This window comes from Thermobia domestica, chromosome 2 (assembly GCF_964235325.1).
Source record: "Thermobia domestica chromosome 2, izTheDome1.hap1.1, whole genome shotgun sequence".
In the NCBI taxonomy this organism is placed as follows: domain Eukaryota; kingdom Metazoa; phylum Arthropoda; class Insecta; order Zygentoma; family Lepismatidae; genus Thermobia; species Thermobia domestica.
Genome location: NC_137455.1, coordinates 12,368,310 through 12,388,842, shown reverse-complemented (window position 1 = coordinate 12,388,842; position 20,533 = coordinate 12,368,310). Strand labels below are relative to the sequence as shown.

At 37.3% G+C, this 20,533-nt stretch overlaps 2 protein-coding genes across 5 annotated transcripts in view; both read right to left on the bottom strand.

Annotated features, from left to right (window-relative positions):
- Nucleotides 1-20,533, bottom strand: part of nvy (CBFA2/RUNX1 partner transcriptional co-repressor nervy) — a 509,466-nt gene that overhangs the window by 78,887 nt on the left and 410,046 nt on the right. For all 3 annotated transcript variants that reach the window (XM_081738534.1, XM_081738536.1, XM_081738532.1), the window contains one exon: nucleotides 1,072-1,218. In XM_081738534.1, the coding sequence (XP_081594660.1) occupies nucleotides 1,072-1,218 (147 nt within the window). The remainder of the gene's footprint in view (nucleotides 1-1,071; nucleotides 1,219-20,533) is intronic.
- On the bottom strand, nucleotides 14,427-18,764 carry LOC145679653 (uncharacterized). 2 transcript variants are annotated; one of them, XM_081750230.1, is made up of 2 exons: nucleotides 18,681-18,741; nucleotides 14,427-15,488 (listed from the first exon to the last, which is right to left on the bottom strand). In XM_081750230.1, the coding sequence occupies exons 1-2, from the start codon at nucleotides 18,713-18,715 to the stop codon at nucleotides 14,660-14,662; spliced, it is 864 nt and encodes a 287-aa protein (XP_081606356.1). In that variant the 5' UTR covers nucleotides 18,716-18,741; the 3' UTR covers nucleotides 14,427-14,659. The 2 variants fall into 2 exon arrangements, 1 of the variants encoding a protein (XP_081606356.1); XR_014130492.1 differs by having other exon boundaries at nucleotides 15,352-15,488; nucleotides 18,685-18,764.

Sequence of the window (20,533 nt, the reverse complement as noted above, 5' to 3'; positions counted from 1 at the left end):
GATTTTGAAATATGTATTTTTAGATAGGTCACATACTAGTTCCTAAGTGAAGTCTTGACCTGACTACGGTAGATCCCATAGTTTTGGACCTATGGATCTTTAAAGTTCAATTTTTCATGTTTTCGGCAGCCTATAACTCCGAAAGGAAGCATTTGTGCGCCCAGGTTGTCTCTACTTTTTGTCTTATCTCGGTGTCAGGAATCACCTCCCAGACGTTGTCATTGTTGTTTTGAGACACCCTATATATATATATATATATATATATATATATATATATATATATATATATATATATATATATATATATAAGAAGTCCCCTGACTGATTGACCAACCTGCAGACCAAACTGCTTAAGTTAAAAACTTGAAATTTCGACCGAACATAGGATTTGTTACGTAAGGTTTCACTAAGGAACGAGTTTGGGAAATTCCACGGGAAACGAGTGAAAGAGGGGTGGAAATCTTGAAATGCTCACATCTAAGGATCTCTGAATGGTACAAGACATAAAATTTGGTATATGAACTTCTCATTTAAAATAATTAAACATGTCTTTCGGCATATTTTGATATTTGACGTAGAAGGGAAGAAGAGGAGATAATCAGGGTAAAGGAATGGGAATTACAATTATTACAATAAGATACGAAATCTTTGAATCTCTTATGGTTTTCTCACTTAAAATAATTAGACACGTGTTTCACCGTTTAATGACATTTCCCTAGAGGTGAAAAAAAATGCGGGAAGAAAAAGGGTGGGGGTTACAATTGTTATAGTTAGATGACCATATCTCGAAATTCGTTAAGATTAGAGATATGAGAAGGATAGGGTTTATGATGTAAAATATCACCAAGAAAGAATTTTTCAAACTCGACGGAAGGTTTGTATATATAAAAGTGTGTGTATGTACTCTCTTTCCACCAATTTTCCATCATCATTCACTTGCTTTAAACATTGTCCTCTTAGCCTAAAGGGCATAATCGTAGAACGTTAAAATGAAAGTTTTTCAAAACGTTAGTATTTGCAGAAACAAGGTGATAGGATAAATAAGAAAGCAAAGATATAATATTTGCTTACCTGTTTGGCAATTCTTGCGTAATTGCTGAGTTCTCGCTGCAGCAACGGAAGGTTTGCTCTAAGGAAAGGTAAGACGAAAGGACGTAACGGAAAGTTAGTGACATCTTGTAGCGAATGATGGAACTCTTCGATTGTGATTGCATTGCTCTGGAAGATAAAGAAAGGGAATACATTTATTATATATATACTCTAAGCTAAATGCAAACATAAATTACGTATATACTGACTAGGCAATGGACAATTTATAAAATTTACATTCATTTTACGGTTTTGATACTATAGCAGCATTATAGTCATTAGTCAGACCAAAGATGGTTATTTTGCATTGGGCTCCAGCAGACTCTGGTACACATCTTTCAATAGGAGCTTGCATTCACTAATCTTCCTGTGGCTGGCGGTCGTTCGGGTTTACTTTCCTCAATTCGTAGCTTCAGTGGATTACCACGCCACCTACTAGAGACGGGGTGAGTCAATGAAAACTTGACCCATGACCCACTGACCCACTGACCCACCCTAACCCACTTTGACCCACCAAAACCCACCGTCTTCAACTCTGACCCTTGATCCACGCTCTCCTCTCCATTGAATAAAGGGTTTACGCTTGTAATGAAACAAGGCTGTGAAATTATCACTAATCGGAATTTGAATTTCTACGGTCAATCGTTCAAGCAGCGCTCTGTTACAATATCGATAGATCGAACCTTTACGATATATAAAATCGTGAAGTATTTGTTATGGGCCATATTACCATGAATTTCTATTTAATTATCATATATAGTTATTACCTTGTTGAATTACAGATACTTTTCAGTAAAAAAAAAAAAGGATGAAATTTGAAAGTCTCAAATCAAGGTAAAGTAGATAAACGTAAAGAAAAAAGTGTAAAATTCGAGTGTGTCTCGAAAGCCAAGTAGTAAGTCCTATTTCTATTGTTACAATTGCAAATATCAATATCCAAAAGCGCCTGAAGTTCTTTTCTCATTTGCATATATTCATCTCAGGTAAGTAAGTAGGAACAAATGAAAAAGGAATAGAGATGGAGGCCTTGAAAATAAAACGTAGACCAACTCACCAGTGTCCAGAAGATGCTGTCTACAATGTACTAAGCAGAATGAGTCGGTGGGTCAGAGTGAGCCACGATGGGTCACAGTGGGTCACGTCCTATTGATTGCCGTCTCACTGACTCACTCACAAATCTTGACCCACTTAACCCACTCCATCTCTTCACTGTAGACACGCTAGCAGAAGAACGGGATATCAGCAAGACCAAGGGTCTCTACAAGCATGTTAAGCCTATGAAAATATATTTTTGCGTGTGTTGGAGGGCATAATTCTTTTCATTGAAAATGATACAATCAAATTTGACAATAGTAAATTTGAGGAAGAGAATAATACATCTAGGGGGCAAGAATGGTAGATTAGGGGGTTGCTCCAAAGCAGTTGGGGGAGACAGGATCACTTGAACAAGGCAGCATACTCCAAAGAAAGGAAAGAAAACTAAACTCATGAATTGCTTCTTACGTGCTCATACTAGTGCAAAAGACACACCAATTATCAATATCTTCAGAGCTGAAAGATACCCCAACTTTGTGCGATGCATTATTGCCGAAAAATGAAAAGTAGAGTTATCTGGATTCGAACCACAAAGTAAACGACAGAATGTGAATGAGAATGTTTCGGGTCGCCAGTGTCCAAAATGGGCACGTTGCACCTTTCTAGGAGGGCGTGACAAAGAGCACAAGAGACCTTCCTCTACATGCTACCAGAGCCTGCAGAACAGCTGGCAGATTGTGTCAATTCCAGCAGGGGGCTACTCTAAAGATACTGAACACAAATAATTAGTAAGTATAATATTTTTTTCAGTATTTTACCCTTTTCGACATTTTCCGGACAGTTGAATATACGCGTAAACTAATGTTAAAAACAGAACGTAATTTTGCATCATGGTAAACATATCACACTTGGTATTCTGGTATGAGTGTCACATTCCATTCACGCGTGATTTTGATTTTCAAGGAAATATGATAAGTGCATCATACACTCCGTGACGTCACAAATATTTTCTTCGATTTTATCTGGATACTTGAAGGGATTCTATCTTCCACTCATGGATAGGCACGAGTAGAGTCAAAGATAACTTTCTCGAGTCGAGTTCCAAGCCGAGTCACTGTTTTTGAGGTCGAATTTCGAGTCGGGTCGATTTTGATAAATGGCTCGCTCGTTCAGCTAATTTTAACTCGTTCTGAAATCATGACCTTATTAGACTGGAAAGTGAAAGCCATGAGAAATGCAAGCAGTAATGTGGAATATTTTTAGTGTTGCTCACAAGAGGGCTTGCACTCGTCTTGTCTCGATAAAGACAATAGATCTTTATAACGAGACAATCTCAAATGTCGTGAGCTTCAATATAAGTAGGCTATACCCTATGCTGGAGTTCTTACCATCAAGGCTGAGACTTTCACGGTCGAATTTTTGAGCCCAAGCAGAAGCCCAACACGGGTTGTGATGTCAATCGGCTTAGCTCGGTTCAACTGAGCGAACAGCTCGAGCCGGCTCGGTTGGGATGAGCCACCGACTCAGTTCGGTTGAAATGAGTCCATCGGCTTGGTTCAACTCGGCTCAACTGAGCCGATGGCTCAAGCCGGCTCGGTTGGGAAGAGCCATCTGCTCGAGCCGTTCAGTTGGGTGAGCTGTTGGCCCGGCTCACTTCTCGGTTCGGCTCGATAGTGAATGAGCTCTGAGTCGAGCCGCTCGAGCTTTTGAAAATCCTAAACCCGGGCAGAGCAGTTTTGAATATGTTTGGCCGGCGTCTTATAACTTTTAACAATTTTTGGCTCGAGCCTGAATACTTGCTCCTTCGGAACTCAAACTCAGAACCACGTGAACGATGACCTTGTCTCCTGAAGACTTCTCGACGATTGAGGTCACCAGTCAGCTAGATTTTAGTATTCAAATACAAACCGATTATCTTTCATGTCTCATATACGGTGTTATAGTAATAGGTCTAATAATAATAATAATAATAATAATAATAATAATAATAATAATAATAATAATAATAATAATAATAATAATAATAATGTGCTAATAGTAGTAGTACCATCGATAATAATTATATTGTCTATGTTCGATACTTGAAGAGAGTACTTGTAACTGCACATCGATTTGTTCGACTTGACTCGACCTCGACCCCAATTCGAGTCTAGTTTCCAGTCGAGCTGGTTAAAGTTTTTTGACACGACTTCTCGAGTTGAGCTCAAAAGATGTCTGTTTTGAATCGAGTCGAGTTTCAAAGAAAACTCGCTCGTACCCATCCTTACTTCCAGTAGGATAACAAGCGTCCTACCATTGCCAAAGCAATTTAGAGTGCTCTACTCGATGTACGCTTTCTAATCTGGTCTACTGGGTCTTCAGGTCTAACGTAAGCCCTATCGAGATCGTGCGGGGCACGGTGATACGACACTTTGACCTTCAGCTGGGCTCCTGCTACGGCCATTCACAACTGTGCCATGATCTACAGTAAACCAGACATTCAGCATTTGTAGCTTCTTGTGCTGTTACACGTACTACTGAGGTAAGTAGTGTATGCTTTCGAACACCCTGTATAACATGTTGGGAAGGTCCTACAGGTATCTTGTCGAGATAACCATCACTTTCTTCTTGGACATTAACTAGCGTTGTCTACGAAACAAGAACTGAGGTTGTCTCGTCTCGAAATGATATCGTGAAAGTGATGTATCGTCTCGGAAAGTGTACAGTATCTTTTGTTTGCTTATGAAGTTTAAAGTCCCTTTTCAGCACCAAGACTATATGAGACCTACAGTTTAAGATGGAATTCGAACCACCGTAATGCGTTCAAAGCTTTTCCCCTGGGACCTCAAAGGCGCGTGCTAGCCACTTGATCATCAAGGAGGGCTCGAAAATGTTTCCACTGAAAGAGCTGTATTCTATCTCGCACAGGGGTGTCATTTCACACTTCGCTTGAGGGGAGCAAGAGCACCACCGACATAAGTCTTTTACGTTTTGTACTAGAATATTAGTAGCCAATCGATTAAAGTATATGCATTCCTCAAACTCTTGGGGGGAAGCAATTGCTCCCTCCTGCCCTCCCTAAATGACGCCCCTGATCTCGTATCTCTCCATGAAAACTGTGCCACGACTTGGCTCGTGAACAACCGTTCTATAATATACAGGGTGACCCATTTTAATCTTTCCACGGAAATGTCTCAAACACGGCTGAACATAAATTAACTGAACAAAGACTCAAATAGGAAATACCATGGGGCAAATCGAATAGGGATGTAGTGGTTCTCCAGGGCAGCCTTCATGGGGGGCCCGGGGCCCAACTCTAAAATGTTAAATGGAAACATGCGACGAGTGATACGTCTTTCGATCAATCTTTAAAAACTAAAAAAAAAGTGTTGTGACAAAAGATTTTTTTACATCGGTCACCGTATTCAAAATGACCGCTAAGATACGTTACCTGTATCAGATAAACTTCCAGTACCACTAATATGAAAACGGTTGAACATAAATGAACCAAACAAAAACTCAAATAGGAAATGCCAAGGTGGTTGCATGCGCATGTCACTTGGAGCGCTGTCGTGGCTGTGACGTCATCTAGGTTGCAAGAGACAACGGGAAAAGGCGCGGATAGAAGTGACAAGTGGAAATGTTTTGTTACTTTGTTCTGTTAAATGTCGAGAATGTCTAACTGTGTAGTGTTTGGCTGTAGTAATTACTACAGAAAAATTAAAGGAACTAATATAAAACATTTAGATATCATCAAGAAGAGGGGGAATGTCTCCAGAAATGGATTTTAGCTTGCAGGTAACAGGACAAAACTAACTAACTAACTAACTCTATGGCGTATGGAACCCGGAGGTTCAATGCTGCGTTCACAAAAGCTCTCCACTGACTTCTATTCTTAGCTAACTGCATCCAGTTTCTACTTTGTATTCCAATCTCTGCAAGATCCATCTTAATATTGTCCTCCCATCTGCGCTTAGGTCTTCCTAATGGTCGTTTTCCGATTGGTCTGCCAGTCAAGACTTGAAAGCGTTTCTACTTTCTTCCATTCTAGCTACATGACCCGCCCACCTAAGCCTCCTAGACTTCACGACCCTAACAATGTTGGGTAAACCATATAAATTATGTAGTTCCTCGTTATGAAGTTTCCGCCATTCCCCATTCCCGTTCCTCTTGGGTCCGAATATTCGTCTCAGGATCTTGTTCTCAAATACTTTCAGTCTATGTTCTTCCCTCAGAGTAAGCGACCATGTTTCGCAGCCATACAGAACAACAGGCATGATTATCGTTTTGTATACTTTAAGCTTCAAATTCCTCGACAGAATTCGCGACGACAAGAGATTTTGAACCGAACAGTAACACGAATCCCCTGCTTTTAGTCGACATTTAATTTCTTCGTGAATATGATTTTCCTCTGTTAATACTGATCCTAGATATTTGAAACCACCCACTTTATCAAAAGTATTTTTTAATGTTTTAACGCATCCATAATTTGCTGTATTCCGGTCCCGACGCACTTCCATGTATTTAGTTTTCTCTGCATTTACTTCTAAACCCATGTCCCTGCAAGCGTTTAATAAGATCTCTGCATTTCTTTCTATTGTTCTCCTATCATCCCCTATTAAATTTACATCATCAGAATATGCCATAACCTGGTGAATACCGTTCAACTCTAGGCCCTGGTTGCTATCTTTGATTTTCCTTATAGCGTATTCCAGAACAAAGTTAAATAATAATGGCGACAACGCATCTCCTTGTTTCAGGCCATTTTCGACGTGAAAGCTCGTGGACAAAAATTTTCCTACCCGGACTTTACTTTGAGATTCATTTAAACATATCTTAATTAATCTAATTAACTTTCTCGTTATTCCAAGTTCTGTAAGAACGATGTATAATGTTTCTCTCCTAACCGAGTCGTACGCCTTTCTAAAATCAATAAATAGTCGATGTACCGGGGTATTGTATTCCCACTTTTTTTCGAGTATTTGGCGAATGGTAAATATTTGGTCGATAGTTGATCGATTTCGTCTAAATCCGCACTGATAGTCTTCAATAGTTTCATCTGCGTATGGGGTCAATCTTGCTAATATAATATTTGAAAGGATTTTATAGGATGTTGACAGAAGAGAAATGCCTCGATAATTATTACAGTCAGTTTTGTCGCCTTTCTTGTGAATTGGAACAATGATTGATTCTTTCCACTCTTGTGGGAATTCTTCCTTGTTCTAGATAAGGAGAATGAGTTTGTGTATCTTGTTCCACAATTTCTCGCCTCCAGCTAAAATTAACTCAGCCGGAATTTCATCTACACCCGGAGATTTGTGTTTCTATAATTTCTTTATAGCGGTCTCTACTTCTATTCGGTTGAGTTGTGGAATATACCGTTCTGCGGCGTGTATCTCCTTTTCTCCACCCACACTAGTTTTTGGTTGCGTGTTAAGCAAATCGTCAAAGAAATCTTTCCATCTATTTAAGATGCTATCCGTGTCGGTGAGAACTGTATCTTCCGATTTCTTTAAATATAAGCACGAGGTTGATAGCCTTTCTTAAATTCGTTGATTCCTTTATACATGTCCCGGATGTTTTTATTTTTACTATTATCTTCAAGTTCCTTAATTTTAGTTTTCAGAAAATCGCGTTTCTTATTTCTGAAAGTTTTGGAAGTTTCCCGCCTGATATCTGCGAAATTTTGTGTAGTTATTTCAGTCGGATTTTGTAGCCAGCGTAATTTTGCCTGTTTTCTCTTCTCTGCTAGTTTTATGCATTTCTGGTCGAAGCATAGTTTGTTCCTTCGTATTTCCGCGTGTCCCAATTTTTCTTTTGCTGAAATTTTAATGCTATCTCTAATTTCAATCCAGGTATCCTCAACACTAGTGCACTCCGAATCTTCTAAAGCCGAGAATCTATTCGAAACTTCAATCTGGTATTCCTCTTTTATCTGGCTCTCTTCTAATTTCTTTAAATTGAATATCTCCGTTTTCGGACAATGAATATTACCTTTATTCAACGATAATCTCTCTCGTATGATCGCTGCTACCAGGTAGTGATGAGTGTCACAATCAGCCCCTCTAAACGAACAGACATCAATTATGATAGATTGCCTTCTTTTATCTATTAAAACGTGATCATATTGATTATGTGTTTTTCCGTAAATGTAAATACGTATGATTTTTTTCAGAGTTTGAGACCGCGGTGGCTCAGTGGTAGAGCGCTCAACTCCTGTGTGTTGGGTTTAACCCTGGTTCAATTCCAGCTCTCATCAAGAGGATTTTGTGGTGAATAAACACCGTTTGTTTGGGTTTTCTCGGGAATATCCCGTTTCCTTTCATTTTCTTCATTCCACTGTTAGAATCACTGTCATTATGGCCGTCTTTCTTAGCCTACAGAACGATGTGAATTTACTTACTCCCTTCAACGCTAGTTTCTTTTTTTAAATCTTATATACTCTGTATGTAAGCGCAGGTTGCAACGATATGCACTATATTACCTTAAATATCATTGTACCAAAATACCCAGTTCGATATTTTAAATTGTACGAATTAAAGACATATTTCTGAGGTTTCTTCAGTAATTTATTATTTGAGTAGCCCCTCTGGCAATTCACTTTTAACCGTTTTGAATCTTGGGAATGAGCTGTGTCGGGCATTTCAGCTAGAATATCTCATAACTCCATTATTTGGATATTTTGTGCATTTTAAATAGTATAGATTCTGATGTTAAGATTTTAAACAGAGCCATAAACTTTCAATTATATTATAATACTAGAATCATATATTTCTTTCAATATGCGCCATCCACTAGTCTGGTTCCTGAATCAATTTCGCTTCTTTAAATTTTATGTATTTTTCCTGCGTCCGGTTGTGACCGTCCACTAAGGGTTGTACAATAGCTAAAAATGTTACACGTAACAAATGATTTCATTACTTATAACATCTTTACACGCAACCGTTAGTATGTTTTATACATACATTTTTTTTATTTGTGGTGTAAGTGTTGCAGTGAAATTCTACAGAGTATTCCACAAATAAGTAGCCCAGCTCTGACTTATCATTTTTACAGCTTGTTCATTGTTAGGAAGGGTTGCCATATCTTACATTTCTCCCGTGAGTTTTATAATTTTCTGGCACACTTTACGTTATGTATTTCTAATTTCCCGTTAACATATATTACATGAAAATAAATTCAAAAGATGTTATTCCATCACTAAGAACTCAATATTATATGATGCTGTTCAAGAAAATAGAAAACTGATCACACAACTCCTATTTTAACAATTTGTGTATTTTGACAAAATTTAATCCAATTACTTTTCTCCTCCGGGTGCAGCTATTCCACGGTTTCTGAGGTGATCATCGACGTTGGATGTCCATTCAGCAGGTAAGTAAGATGTTCAAGATAAATACTGTATTACGTAAGGTAAGTTAGATTAGATTAGGTTTAGTGTAACGATCTTGTACGTTGCAAGATACATATTTATTATCATCATTTTAATCTTCTGGCAACTTAAGACTTGAAGTAACGATTACCATTCAGTAAGTATTTCTTTCTATATATTATATTGATTACGTTTATATGTCTATGTACCCTTATATATATCTGCATTGTAACTTACCTTCTTTTAATATTTTAAGCGTTTATTCCCTGGTTATTATATGAATGTAGAATTATTACGTAGTATTCATATTTACTTTATTTTTACTTTATATATATACAGGGACGGATCCAGGATTGTCTGAGGGGGTGCACCAATAAGTACCAAAATAATCAATCATACTGAATCTCTTCAAAGTGACATGTGACAATATTCTTTACCCCTGGCAACACTGATGCACAGAACTTAGGAAAGTATTATAGAGTTCCAACTGTTATGCAGGAAAATAATGTTCTTCTCTCCTCCTGGTTTCTGTTTTCTTCCCTACTTGAGAAATGTTCTATTGTTTTGCTTGGTGAATCCTTTTCCTTCAACCTTCAGAAAATCGACTTAAACTATTGCTTTTGCAAAGCTCTGCTTTCTTTTAAGCCCCAAGGTTAAACGGGAACATGATGACAGAAAGTTTCGGAATGTGTTGCTATTTTCAGTGCTACCTTCTCATTTTAGATAGTGTATTTTTACAACGAAGGGGAGGGGGTGTACGTGCACCTTTGCATCCCCCTAAATCCGGCCCTATATATATATATATACATATATATATAGTACTTGTACCGATTATGAGCCGGGTCCCTAATATGGCCCACCCACCATATCTCTGCAGATTTACGTTGGTGCTACTAGATGACAGTATAAACGGTGTTCTCATGGCAAGCGTAATCATATTTGCAAAGCTCAGAGGACATAGTTTATATTGTCATCTAGTAGCACCAATGTAAATCTGCAGAGATATGGTGCGTGGGCCATAATAGGGACCCGGGCCATAATCGGTACAAGTACCATATATATATATATATATATATATATATATATATATATATATATATATATATATATATATATATATATATATATCGCGTATCCCATAAAGAACAGAACTTTTGAAATGCCCATCATTTCTGTTCTAATGAGTTGGCAGCACTTAACGTTACGCGATTTTCATCTGTTGTCCTTATGGTTACTAATCACGGAGAGCAAAACAGCGCATGATCGTCATATGTTTTCTGTGTTACATTTATAGTAAGTTTACACTTTGACAACACGCTGTTCCGTTACGGAACGCTCCATTCCTATCCGTACCAAAAACAAATGCCATTCCTGCCCTATTCGGCGCTTTGTGATCACTAACCGTGAAAATCGTGTAACGTTCAGTGCTGCCAACTTACTAGAACAGAACCAAAGCAGGCATTTCAAAACTCACTTTCGTTATGGGACACCCTTATATACACAGTATAACATAACAGTGTTCATTGATAACATAAGAATTCAGATTCCATTTACGTCAGGGAAACAATGTTCGATACTGTAAGTGAATACACATACAGGGTTTTTATAAAGTCTGGGCGGATTTAATTTGCTTATAATTTTCATAAAAATGCTCATAATGAAATCAAATAAAGTGCAAATGGTAGCGGAAGGATTAAATTTTTACCTGTAATCTCCACCAGCCCAGTTCATTCACCGCCACACCTCCAACTGGTCGCCATTTACGTCCACACATTCGCGTAGGCGGCGCTGGAATCCACTCACAGCGTTCCGCCGTGTTGGCGGCCTTCCACTTCGAGGACGGTCCAGGACGCTTCCTGTCTCCAAGAACTTAGCATGCCACTTTCGGATTGCACTTTCAGTCGGTGCCGGCTTTTTGAACTCTTTGGAGAACTTTCGACACACCAGAATTGGTGATTTTAGCTTGCGTACCACAGAACACATTGCGCTTTCTCTTTCACCGACGCCATCTTTGATACGGTAAAAAATAGTCTTCTCAGAGGAGTTTTTCATTTATTTATTTCTTTAAAAGACACACACACCAATACAGCTTACAACTTACTTTTAACAGTCAACATTGAAACAACAATGAAAACAACAATGGATGGAATTTGGTAAGAAACTGACCCTTGCCCTCCCTCTCCCTCTCTCAACGTGTTCAGAGTTGCCGCTTATCTAACAGTGTTGCCAACTAAAAATTTAATCCTTCCGCTACCGTTCGCACTTTATTTGATTTCATTATGAGCATTTTTATAAAAATTATAAGCAAATTAAATCCGTCCAGACTTTATGTATGAAAACCCTGTATAGCGTAGCTATAATTACTGCGTTCTTGTTTACAGTATATAATATGCCATTCCGAACTATCAATAGCCACTCTGCTCAAGTTCCGTAATACGTTTCCATATACACTTTGAATAATAATAATAATAATAATAATAATAATAATAATAATAATAATAATAATAATAATAATAATAATAATAATAATAATAATAACTGGCCACCTTTGCCCATCCTACTCTACTGGGTTTAGTGCTTCCACAAACTATTCTGAGTGAATAGAACCTGTTTTCGTACAGAACGCTTAGCTTATTCAGGGGCAAATTTTCACCTAGGTTCCCGAGCTAGGGATTGAACTGGTGGGCGACTAGGGAGGAGCCCAAAACTCCGAAAATAATGCAATTTGTGGACTGTAGTGAGATCATTCGTTCCTTTACAGAGAAGAAATTTCATCGCATGGCAATGCAATCTTGTTGAGAAATAGGAGTGCATGTGTACACCACGTGAAGAAGTTTAGTTTCTTTGGCGTGAAATTAATAGTGAAATTGAAAGTGGTAGTAAATTTCTACCACTTCCGGCTTTAGTAAAGATGTTAGAATATATTGTTGGGCTTAATTGATTGCAGAAAACAGTTTGTCGCTTACGATTTTTTTTTACTTTATAGCGATCAACATTTAAACCGGAAGAGGTTGATTTCTGCCACTTCCGGTTTAAATAAACAGTGAAGAGATAATAACTCTATTCTCAGATTGCTAAATCGATTCCAAAAAAGCTTTTTGATATCTCTTATCGTTTTTGCTCTGTAGAGATCAATATTAAAACCGGAAGTTGTAGTTTTCTACCACTTCCGGTTTTAGTAGAAAATGAAATGTATTCCTTAGAGGTTTAATTCTTCGTACTTCGTATGTATTACGGTTTTTGCTCTATAGTGATCAACATTAAAACCGGAAGTGGTTGCTTTTTACCACTTCCGGTTTGAATATCAACTTCATCAGTGAATTAGACTCCTAAATGTTGACTCTGTACACCCTGGGCAAAATTGACGGTGATCCATCAGGTGGTTCTTGATATTTCGTGTCTCCCGGACGAACGCATTTTTCTAACTCTGCTTGCCTATTCACTGTAGTTAAATATGTTAAATAAAAAGAAGCAAGGTTTGTTTCTCGCTTAATTAACAAAAACAGGTCCCTGTTTGTGTTAATTGCCTAGGGGCCCAGGGTTTCTAAATCTATGCCAGCAGATATGACAAGATTTTTGTTTTTAAATCGGTTTTGATTGTAGATCCTTGTACGATTTGATATCTTTCTCATAAAATTGGGGAGGGCGGCATGGTGCCTCACTGTTAGAACGCTTCCCTCTGGTGCTTGTAGTCCCTAGTTCGATCCCCGGCCATGTAAATTCGTAGTGGACAACATCGTGTCCGTGTTTTTTCTAGGAGCACTCAAGTTTCCTCCCACACTCTCATTCCACTAATTTTTCCATAATCATTCACTTGCCTTAATATTCATCTCCCTTAGCCTAAAGGGTATAATCGTGGGACATTATACTGAAAGATTTTTTTTGTTGTTGTTGTTTTTCAGGAAAATCCTTTAGAAGGTACAAATTCTGTCAATACAGGGTTAGCATAAATGATTTATTGGTTTTTAATAGGCTATATTTTCAAAAGTATTACACGTACTAGTGGTGTCGAATTTTTGTGACATTTGCGGTTTTCGGTTTTCGAGAAAACCGGCTTCTTGAAAACCGAAAACCGCAAAGGTGGTTTTGGAAACCGAAACCGCAAATGCGGTCTTCAAAACCGACATTTCGGTTTTATGAAATTTCACTTTTTTGAAAAACCGGTTTTCGGTTTTCTTCAAAAACCGATTTCGACAGCACTAACACATACACACATAAAAAAACATATGAAAAGAACCACAAACTCACCAAGTTCATATTATGTATTCCAGGTGGCAGCACGAGGGAGACACAAGACGGGGTACTCCCTCATTGGCACATCCCACATCGCTGGATTGGGCGTATTGGTGAGAATGACTTAGCTTTGTTCCTCTGGCCTCCCGGATCTCCTGATTTAACGCCCTGCGACTTCTTCCTGTGGAGGTACGTTAAGGACCTTGTTTACGTACTCGCACGACCGCAATCCTTAGTCGAGGTCAAATAACGCATCAATGCGGCAGTACAGACAATTGACAGGACTATGCTACAAAATGTATGGAATGAGGTTGACTATCGTCTGTACGTGTGCCGTGTCTCCAAAGGGGCACATACTGAACATTTGTAGAGGATGTATAAACTTGGTGTGTTTGTGCTTCTTTATATATATATATATATATATATATATATATATATATATATATATATATATATATATATATATATATATATATATATATATATATATATCTTTAATATGTGTAAATGTAATATTTTCGAAAATATTGCCTTTTCGAAATGAATGAATCATTTATGCTAGCTTTTATATTGTCAGGAAATTTTCTCTCATTCGATAAAGGAGAATAACTTATAATGGAATAATTATAGTAGTAGTTTCTAATAAGTATTTTAGATTAAATAATTTGTTATTATCTAAATAATTTTACTTTTGGTTCTAATTTCATTTAAAATAAAGTTCAATTTTAAAAAAAGAGAGTCAAGAATTCTCATTTAATGCTATCAGAACAAATACATCACAATATATTGTCACTCATAAATGGAATCTAATTTGACAGAGTTTGACATTAGTATTTTCAGTTTAATATAAAAAAAAAGTTATAATCCTGTTTTTATTCATTAATATGCTTTCCCTTCCCTCCCTCCATTTTGGTCTTTTGAACCAATCAAAGACTCTTCCGTTATACACCACTAGAATTCATCATCACTATAACTTTCTTTACCATTTTCATAATCTGTCTGCCGCATTTTGGAGCTTTTCCATAAATACATCCTGCAGTCCTTTTTCCAGATTGGGGCGATATCAAACACACTGTACACGCGTCCATGGTGCTGGAGGACTTCTTCTCCAAACACACGTAAATGCATACTATATTGCTCCCGTGTTTCGACACGAATCTGTGATTTTATGCGTTGTGTTAGTTGTACGCATCCACAAACGCAAGGTTTCGAGCGGCCACCTTGTACGTGGCGATCCGATTTCCAGCATGCTTTTGGATCGCCATATAAGTAGTCGTCGCATTCACTTGTGAGATTCACACAGTTCTTATCACAAATATTTGACGTGTCATGGATTGGCCGGCCATAATCGTCCACTTCCGTGAGAAACGCTCGTGGATTTGGTGTTACTACTGTGTCGTTACTTCGGTTCCATTGCCAACTAGCCACTTCGCTATCCTCTGTATGCGCCGGACTTATCGCCAGCAACTCATTGCTTCCGTGCAAGGCTTCAGTGCTTGCGCTTGGCCTGTATTTCTTTCCATACGTCTGCTCACTGCCGGAGGATAGCTCGGTGCCACTGGTGTCGCTTAAGGATAACGTGAAAGCAGAATTCTTTAAGTGAGCTATGCTCGTCACCGATCTTGCAGGAACTGGCTCTCTTTGAGGACTGTCTGTGTCCCATATGTGAGGGTCGGTTGACAGACTCAGAAGTGACGGCAGACAATTCGATTCGTCATTTCTTTCGTATATTTTCGGTCTCTGGTCGGGCTTTGAACAATCCTTTTTGGTCTGACCATCTCTGCAATGAAACATGTAACAATAAAGAAATAATACATTCGAAGATAGTAGTTCTCCACCTAAATCCTAAGGAATGGGATATAATTTTTTGATAAATTCGATTTTTAATTCTCGTAAATTGACACTCAAAAAATATAATAATGTGTGGTAATCATACATGACAGTGTATTGCTGCTGCTGCTGTTAATAATAATAATAATAATAATAATAATAATAATAATAATAATAATAATAATAATAATAATAATAATAATAATAATAATAATAATAATAATAATAAATTTCTTTCGCTTTTCTAAACGTTATTATAACAATGGGTTGATGGGATTCAACTGTTCTGTGAATACATATACAGTAGACTCCCGAGTATCCGGCCTACTTTTCTTTTATCGTAATTAAATGAGGAAGGCAAGGCGTTGCGTTGACAACATTGCCAAGGCATTGGAAGCGGGCGTCTGCTACGACCCTCCTACGTGTCGTGTGCAAAATGCAAGTTGTGACAGGAAAAGAGCAGCGTTCTGTTCCTTGTTCATTGTTTCGTCAGTGTGTAACTGGCCTCCATACAGTACGCATGCCGCTGTTCTTGATTATAACTGTATAGTACTGTATTCGTAAATTGTTCTTGGGGTATGTGTAATGTTCATAAAGAAATGAGTTCATGGAACTCTGGCCTATCCGTCTTTTTTGTTATCCGGTCTGCCCTTCCATTACATTAGACCGGATACTCGGAGTCTACTGTATTACTATAAGTGCATACCATAAGTAGTACTGACCTCCGTTCAGGCAAACCGCTCTGATTAGTTATTGGGTGTCACGTAACGAAGATGACATAGTATGACGTCATAGGGGGTCAATAACCTCTAAACTTCGGAGAGGAGTACGACCCTTTATTCCTATGACGTTATACCACATGATCAGGGATCAATGACTGAATCACGTGACTTCCAACAGCCAATCAGAGCGACTTGCCTGTTACGGGATCAGTACTAATATGATGTCATTAGGGGTTCAAATACCACATGACCTGGTCACGTGACTCCCAACAGCCAGTCAGAGCATAGTGTCCTCATGTTTCCCGCGCACTATTTCATAATTTTTTAAAGTTCAATTTTCCCTCCTTCGTAGCATATTTCACTAAAAATAGTGTTTCTTTGCTTATGTTTGTGAAGACTTAAGAGTATTCTCTAAGCTTATCCCAACTTTTTGAAAATTTTAGTGAGGAGTATTAAGAGAATGAAGAATATGAAATATGTATAAGTTAAACCAGACACAGTATTATCTGCAAAATACTTTGATTGAGTACTCTTAATTCTTGTATATTGGTAATAATATGATAATATGATAAGTTTTGTACATGTGTCAGATTGGACTAAAATACTCTCAAAACAATAAACATTATTCATTTAATATTGTGGACAGTAAATTATTATCAGATCAATGTTAAAATTATATTTTAAAATTTCATTTCTTTCAGTACAATTTGCAATCCATTTACTCTCTTAGACAAAAAAAAAATTCCTTTATTGTATTGGCTCTTTCTTTTCCATATATTTCTTAGTCAATAAACAGATTGTTCCTTTTATCCGCATTTCTAACGGTCGCCTCATCTGACATTAGTCTATATGCACTGTCTCTCTTCACACTGCCTGATCCAGGAATTCAATGACCGAGGTCCTTCAAACAGGACCGGCCCTAGGCAATTTGCCGCCCCGTGCAATGACACCATTTGCCACCTCCCCCCTTTTTGCAGAAAGAACAAATCTTAAAAGCCATGATTTTAAGTATGCTACCTTATCATGAACAGCGAAGGGGAGGGAAAGAGCAATCACACTCAATAAGACCTAAAGATTACAAATACAATCTCATTGTGTGTCTTTTTCCTTAAAATAATAATCTATTATATCAGTGAAAGATAAAGCAAACACGCATGCAGAAGAAAGATGGTAATCCTTTTTATAGAATATAAATATCTAGCTTCAATCTCAATATATCAGTTTGCAATTCGTGCAACTAGCTGTTTTATCTTTATTTTTTGATTTTCCTTCTAGGGGGCCCTGAGAGGGTCAATATTGGAGGGTCACCAATCGTACCAGGTAAGTGTTGTGTAGACGTTTCCTATCCTACGCAAATTATCCTTTCTCTCTTACCCCCCAACACCACAACTTGTTTCTACTCGGAAAGTGATAAATTTCATTTTGTGAAGCAACCCAGGTCATAATCCATTTACCTTTTGCTCTTAAACTTTTGGCTTACAATATCCTGCGATGGGTTTGCCAGTTGTGAATACCCAAACTCTTAACCCTAAAATGCATTTTGATGCCAATTGGCATCACATGGAATCAATAAAATAACAATAATAATGAATTCTTAAAATGTGTATATTAGCGAATAGCGCAAGCCGATGCCATGTGGCACCAACGGAGTAAAGCTTTCTACCGCACAGTTTTCGTCTAGTCGCATAGGACGGACAGAGAGCGTCAGAAAGCATATAGAAAGCATAAAACGTGCACGTTTGTTACTTGTAAATTTTTCTCAAAACCTTTTTTTGTTCTCTTAACATTAAAAAAAAATGTTTCACAATCTTCCATACCACGTGGTTTCTGCTGATATTGTCACTAAACTCTGTTTTTAATAGTGTAATACAACCATGATATCTATCCTGTAACTTGATACCTCACAAGTAAAAGCATAAAAAATCATATTATTGGATATTATTTACATTTATTTACGTAATGCATAAAGAAAGAAAAAGGAAAAATAATTTCAACACGACCAAAATTAATTCATGCGATAAAGGGTTAATATTTTCTTTGTTTTATCGAATTACAAGGGCTGACAATACCTAGGGCACTCAAATTTCTGGTCTATAAAGAAGCGTTTGGAAACGGTTATTTCATTCAGTTAACATTTTGTAGATACCAGGGTTGTCAATTTAGTCACCTTGTGCTTAGATGAGATAAGCAAACTTTTTTTTTTTTTTTTTTTTTTACTTCTCGATATTTTAAACCCGCAAATTTTTCATTGGGTAGTTTTCTAGCCATTTTTGGTTTCATCTTGAAAGTATGGTAACCATACATTGAACGTACACGGATTTCAATAAATAAACGCATTACAATACTTATACAATGCAATGGATGGTAATAAACTACAGCGAACTATGTATAAAGCTTCAAATACTAATCTAAATAGGTACCTACTATCATTATCAGTCGCTGATACCTTACGCATGTTTCTTAGGTGCAACAGATTACATATTTTCTATAGAACATCTGTTAGATTATTGTTGTTTCAAGTTAGTATTATTGTATAGAACATACGTATTGTTTAAAAATCTATCGAAACATATAAAACTATAAAGGTTTGGTTGATGTATGCACTGGACAAGGGCGCCGATCCTGCAGGAGAGGGCAAGGGGGCCCAGGCCTACCCAAAGCTCATGTGGGCCCTCTCATTGTATTTGTAAATTTACAATATTTGGCATAATTTGAATGCAATTTGTCTTAAAATCCTCATATATGCTTTCTGTATCTGAATGGGCCTCCCCAAATTTACAGAGAAATCGGCGCCCTTGGCACTGGGGTACACAATTTCCTCAAAGGGGATCTTCAAAGGCCTAGATTATATTCTTTAGTTTATATATGTCTTCAGAAAATCTGATATTTTAAATAATAATAATAATAATAATAATAATAATAATAATAATAATAATAATAATAATAATAATAATAATAATAATAATAATAATAATAATAATAATAATAATAATAATAATACATTTTAAGAATGTTATTTACTAAAACTCCTTTATATATTAGAACCTCTGGTGCATGGGGTCCATGGTTTGTTTCTCGGCCAAGTAAGTTTGTGATGGATAACATCGTATTAGTGGTATTCTCGGGGTACTCCCATTTCCTCCCACACCCTCATTCCACCAATTCTTCCATTATCATCTGATTCCCTTAGTCTAAAAGGCATAATCGTGGGACGTTAAATTGAAAGATTTCATTTCATGACATTTTTCCTTTATGTACTAGGGTACACAATCCGTTCGTTCGGGAGACAAAAAAATCTCAAAAACTATATTTAATGGATCACCATCAATTTTGACCAGGATTTTGGTGGAAAATTAGGAATCAAGTTCGTTGGTTGATGTGAAATTCAAACCGGAACTAGAGGAATCAAGTCCGTTGATGGAGGTGATATTCAAACTGGAACTAGAAGAATCTTTTGTCCTTCGCCAACTACACTCATTTTCTACTTTATACCCCCTCAAATAAAACAGTTTTTAACGTGTACACAGACGTACCCTAGACACCTGTAGACATTCCTAGGATGCGGTAAGGGGTGACATATAAAAATAATGGCAAACAATTGACATTAATGCCGACCCCATAGTTTTTCAGGGTCGCTGAGATGAATAGTGACACTCCCGATGTTGTTTAAGTCCAAGTTTAGCCTCCATCATCATGGACATAGAAGAGGTTTAAAAATAAAATAAACATCACTCTCTGTTCTTAAGGTGGATCAATAGGTGTTCTCGATGCTATGCTAAACGCTGCTTGAATAGCGCGGCATTGTCAGATAAAGTTGTTGTTTACTGATGCCAGATAATATAGAAAGTAATCCTATCCATGGCTTTGGATTGATTATTTTAACAAAAGAAACACTGACCAAAGCTTAAAACACACTTTATTTTAAATTATAATTCGTAACGGTTTTGGATATCTAACATATCCTGAACAAAAATATGTTAGATATCCGAAACCGTTACGAATTATAATTTAAAATAAAGTGTGTTTTAAGCTTTGGTCAGTGTTTCTTTTGTTAAAAGAAGTAATCATGAAATTCTGCTTGCATACTTACTGGAGAAATTAGTTTTCGACCTTTTCGCAATTCACAGCTAAGTTACGCTTCTTGAGGTGGAACGCTAGAATCCAGAAATTGTCTTATTGTGACTACCACAGTAAACGTACAAATTTGACAACAACGTATTATGGCGTTCTACGCAACTTTCTTCTCAAACTCTATTTCCTTAAATGTAAATTA

Excerpts from the sequence above, each read along its gene's own strand:
- LOC145679653 (XM_081750230.1), bottom strand. The coding sequence starts at position 18,715 with ATGCGTAAGGTATCAGCGACTGATAATGATAGTAG. Across the intron at positions 15,489-18,680 it reads GCGACTGATAATGATAGTAG|AGATGGTCAGACCAAAAAGG; the intron begins GTACCTATTTAG and ends GTTTCATTGCAG.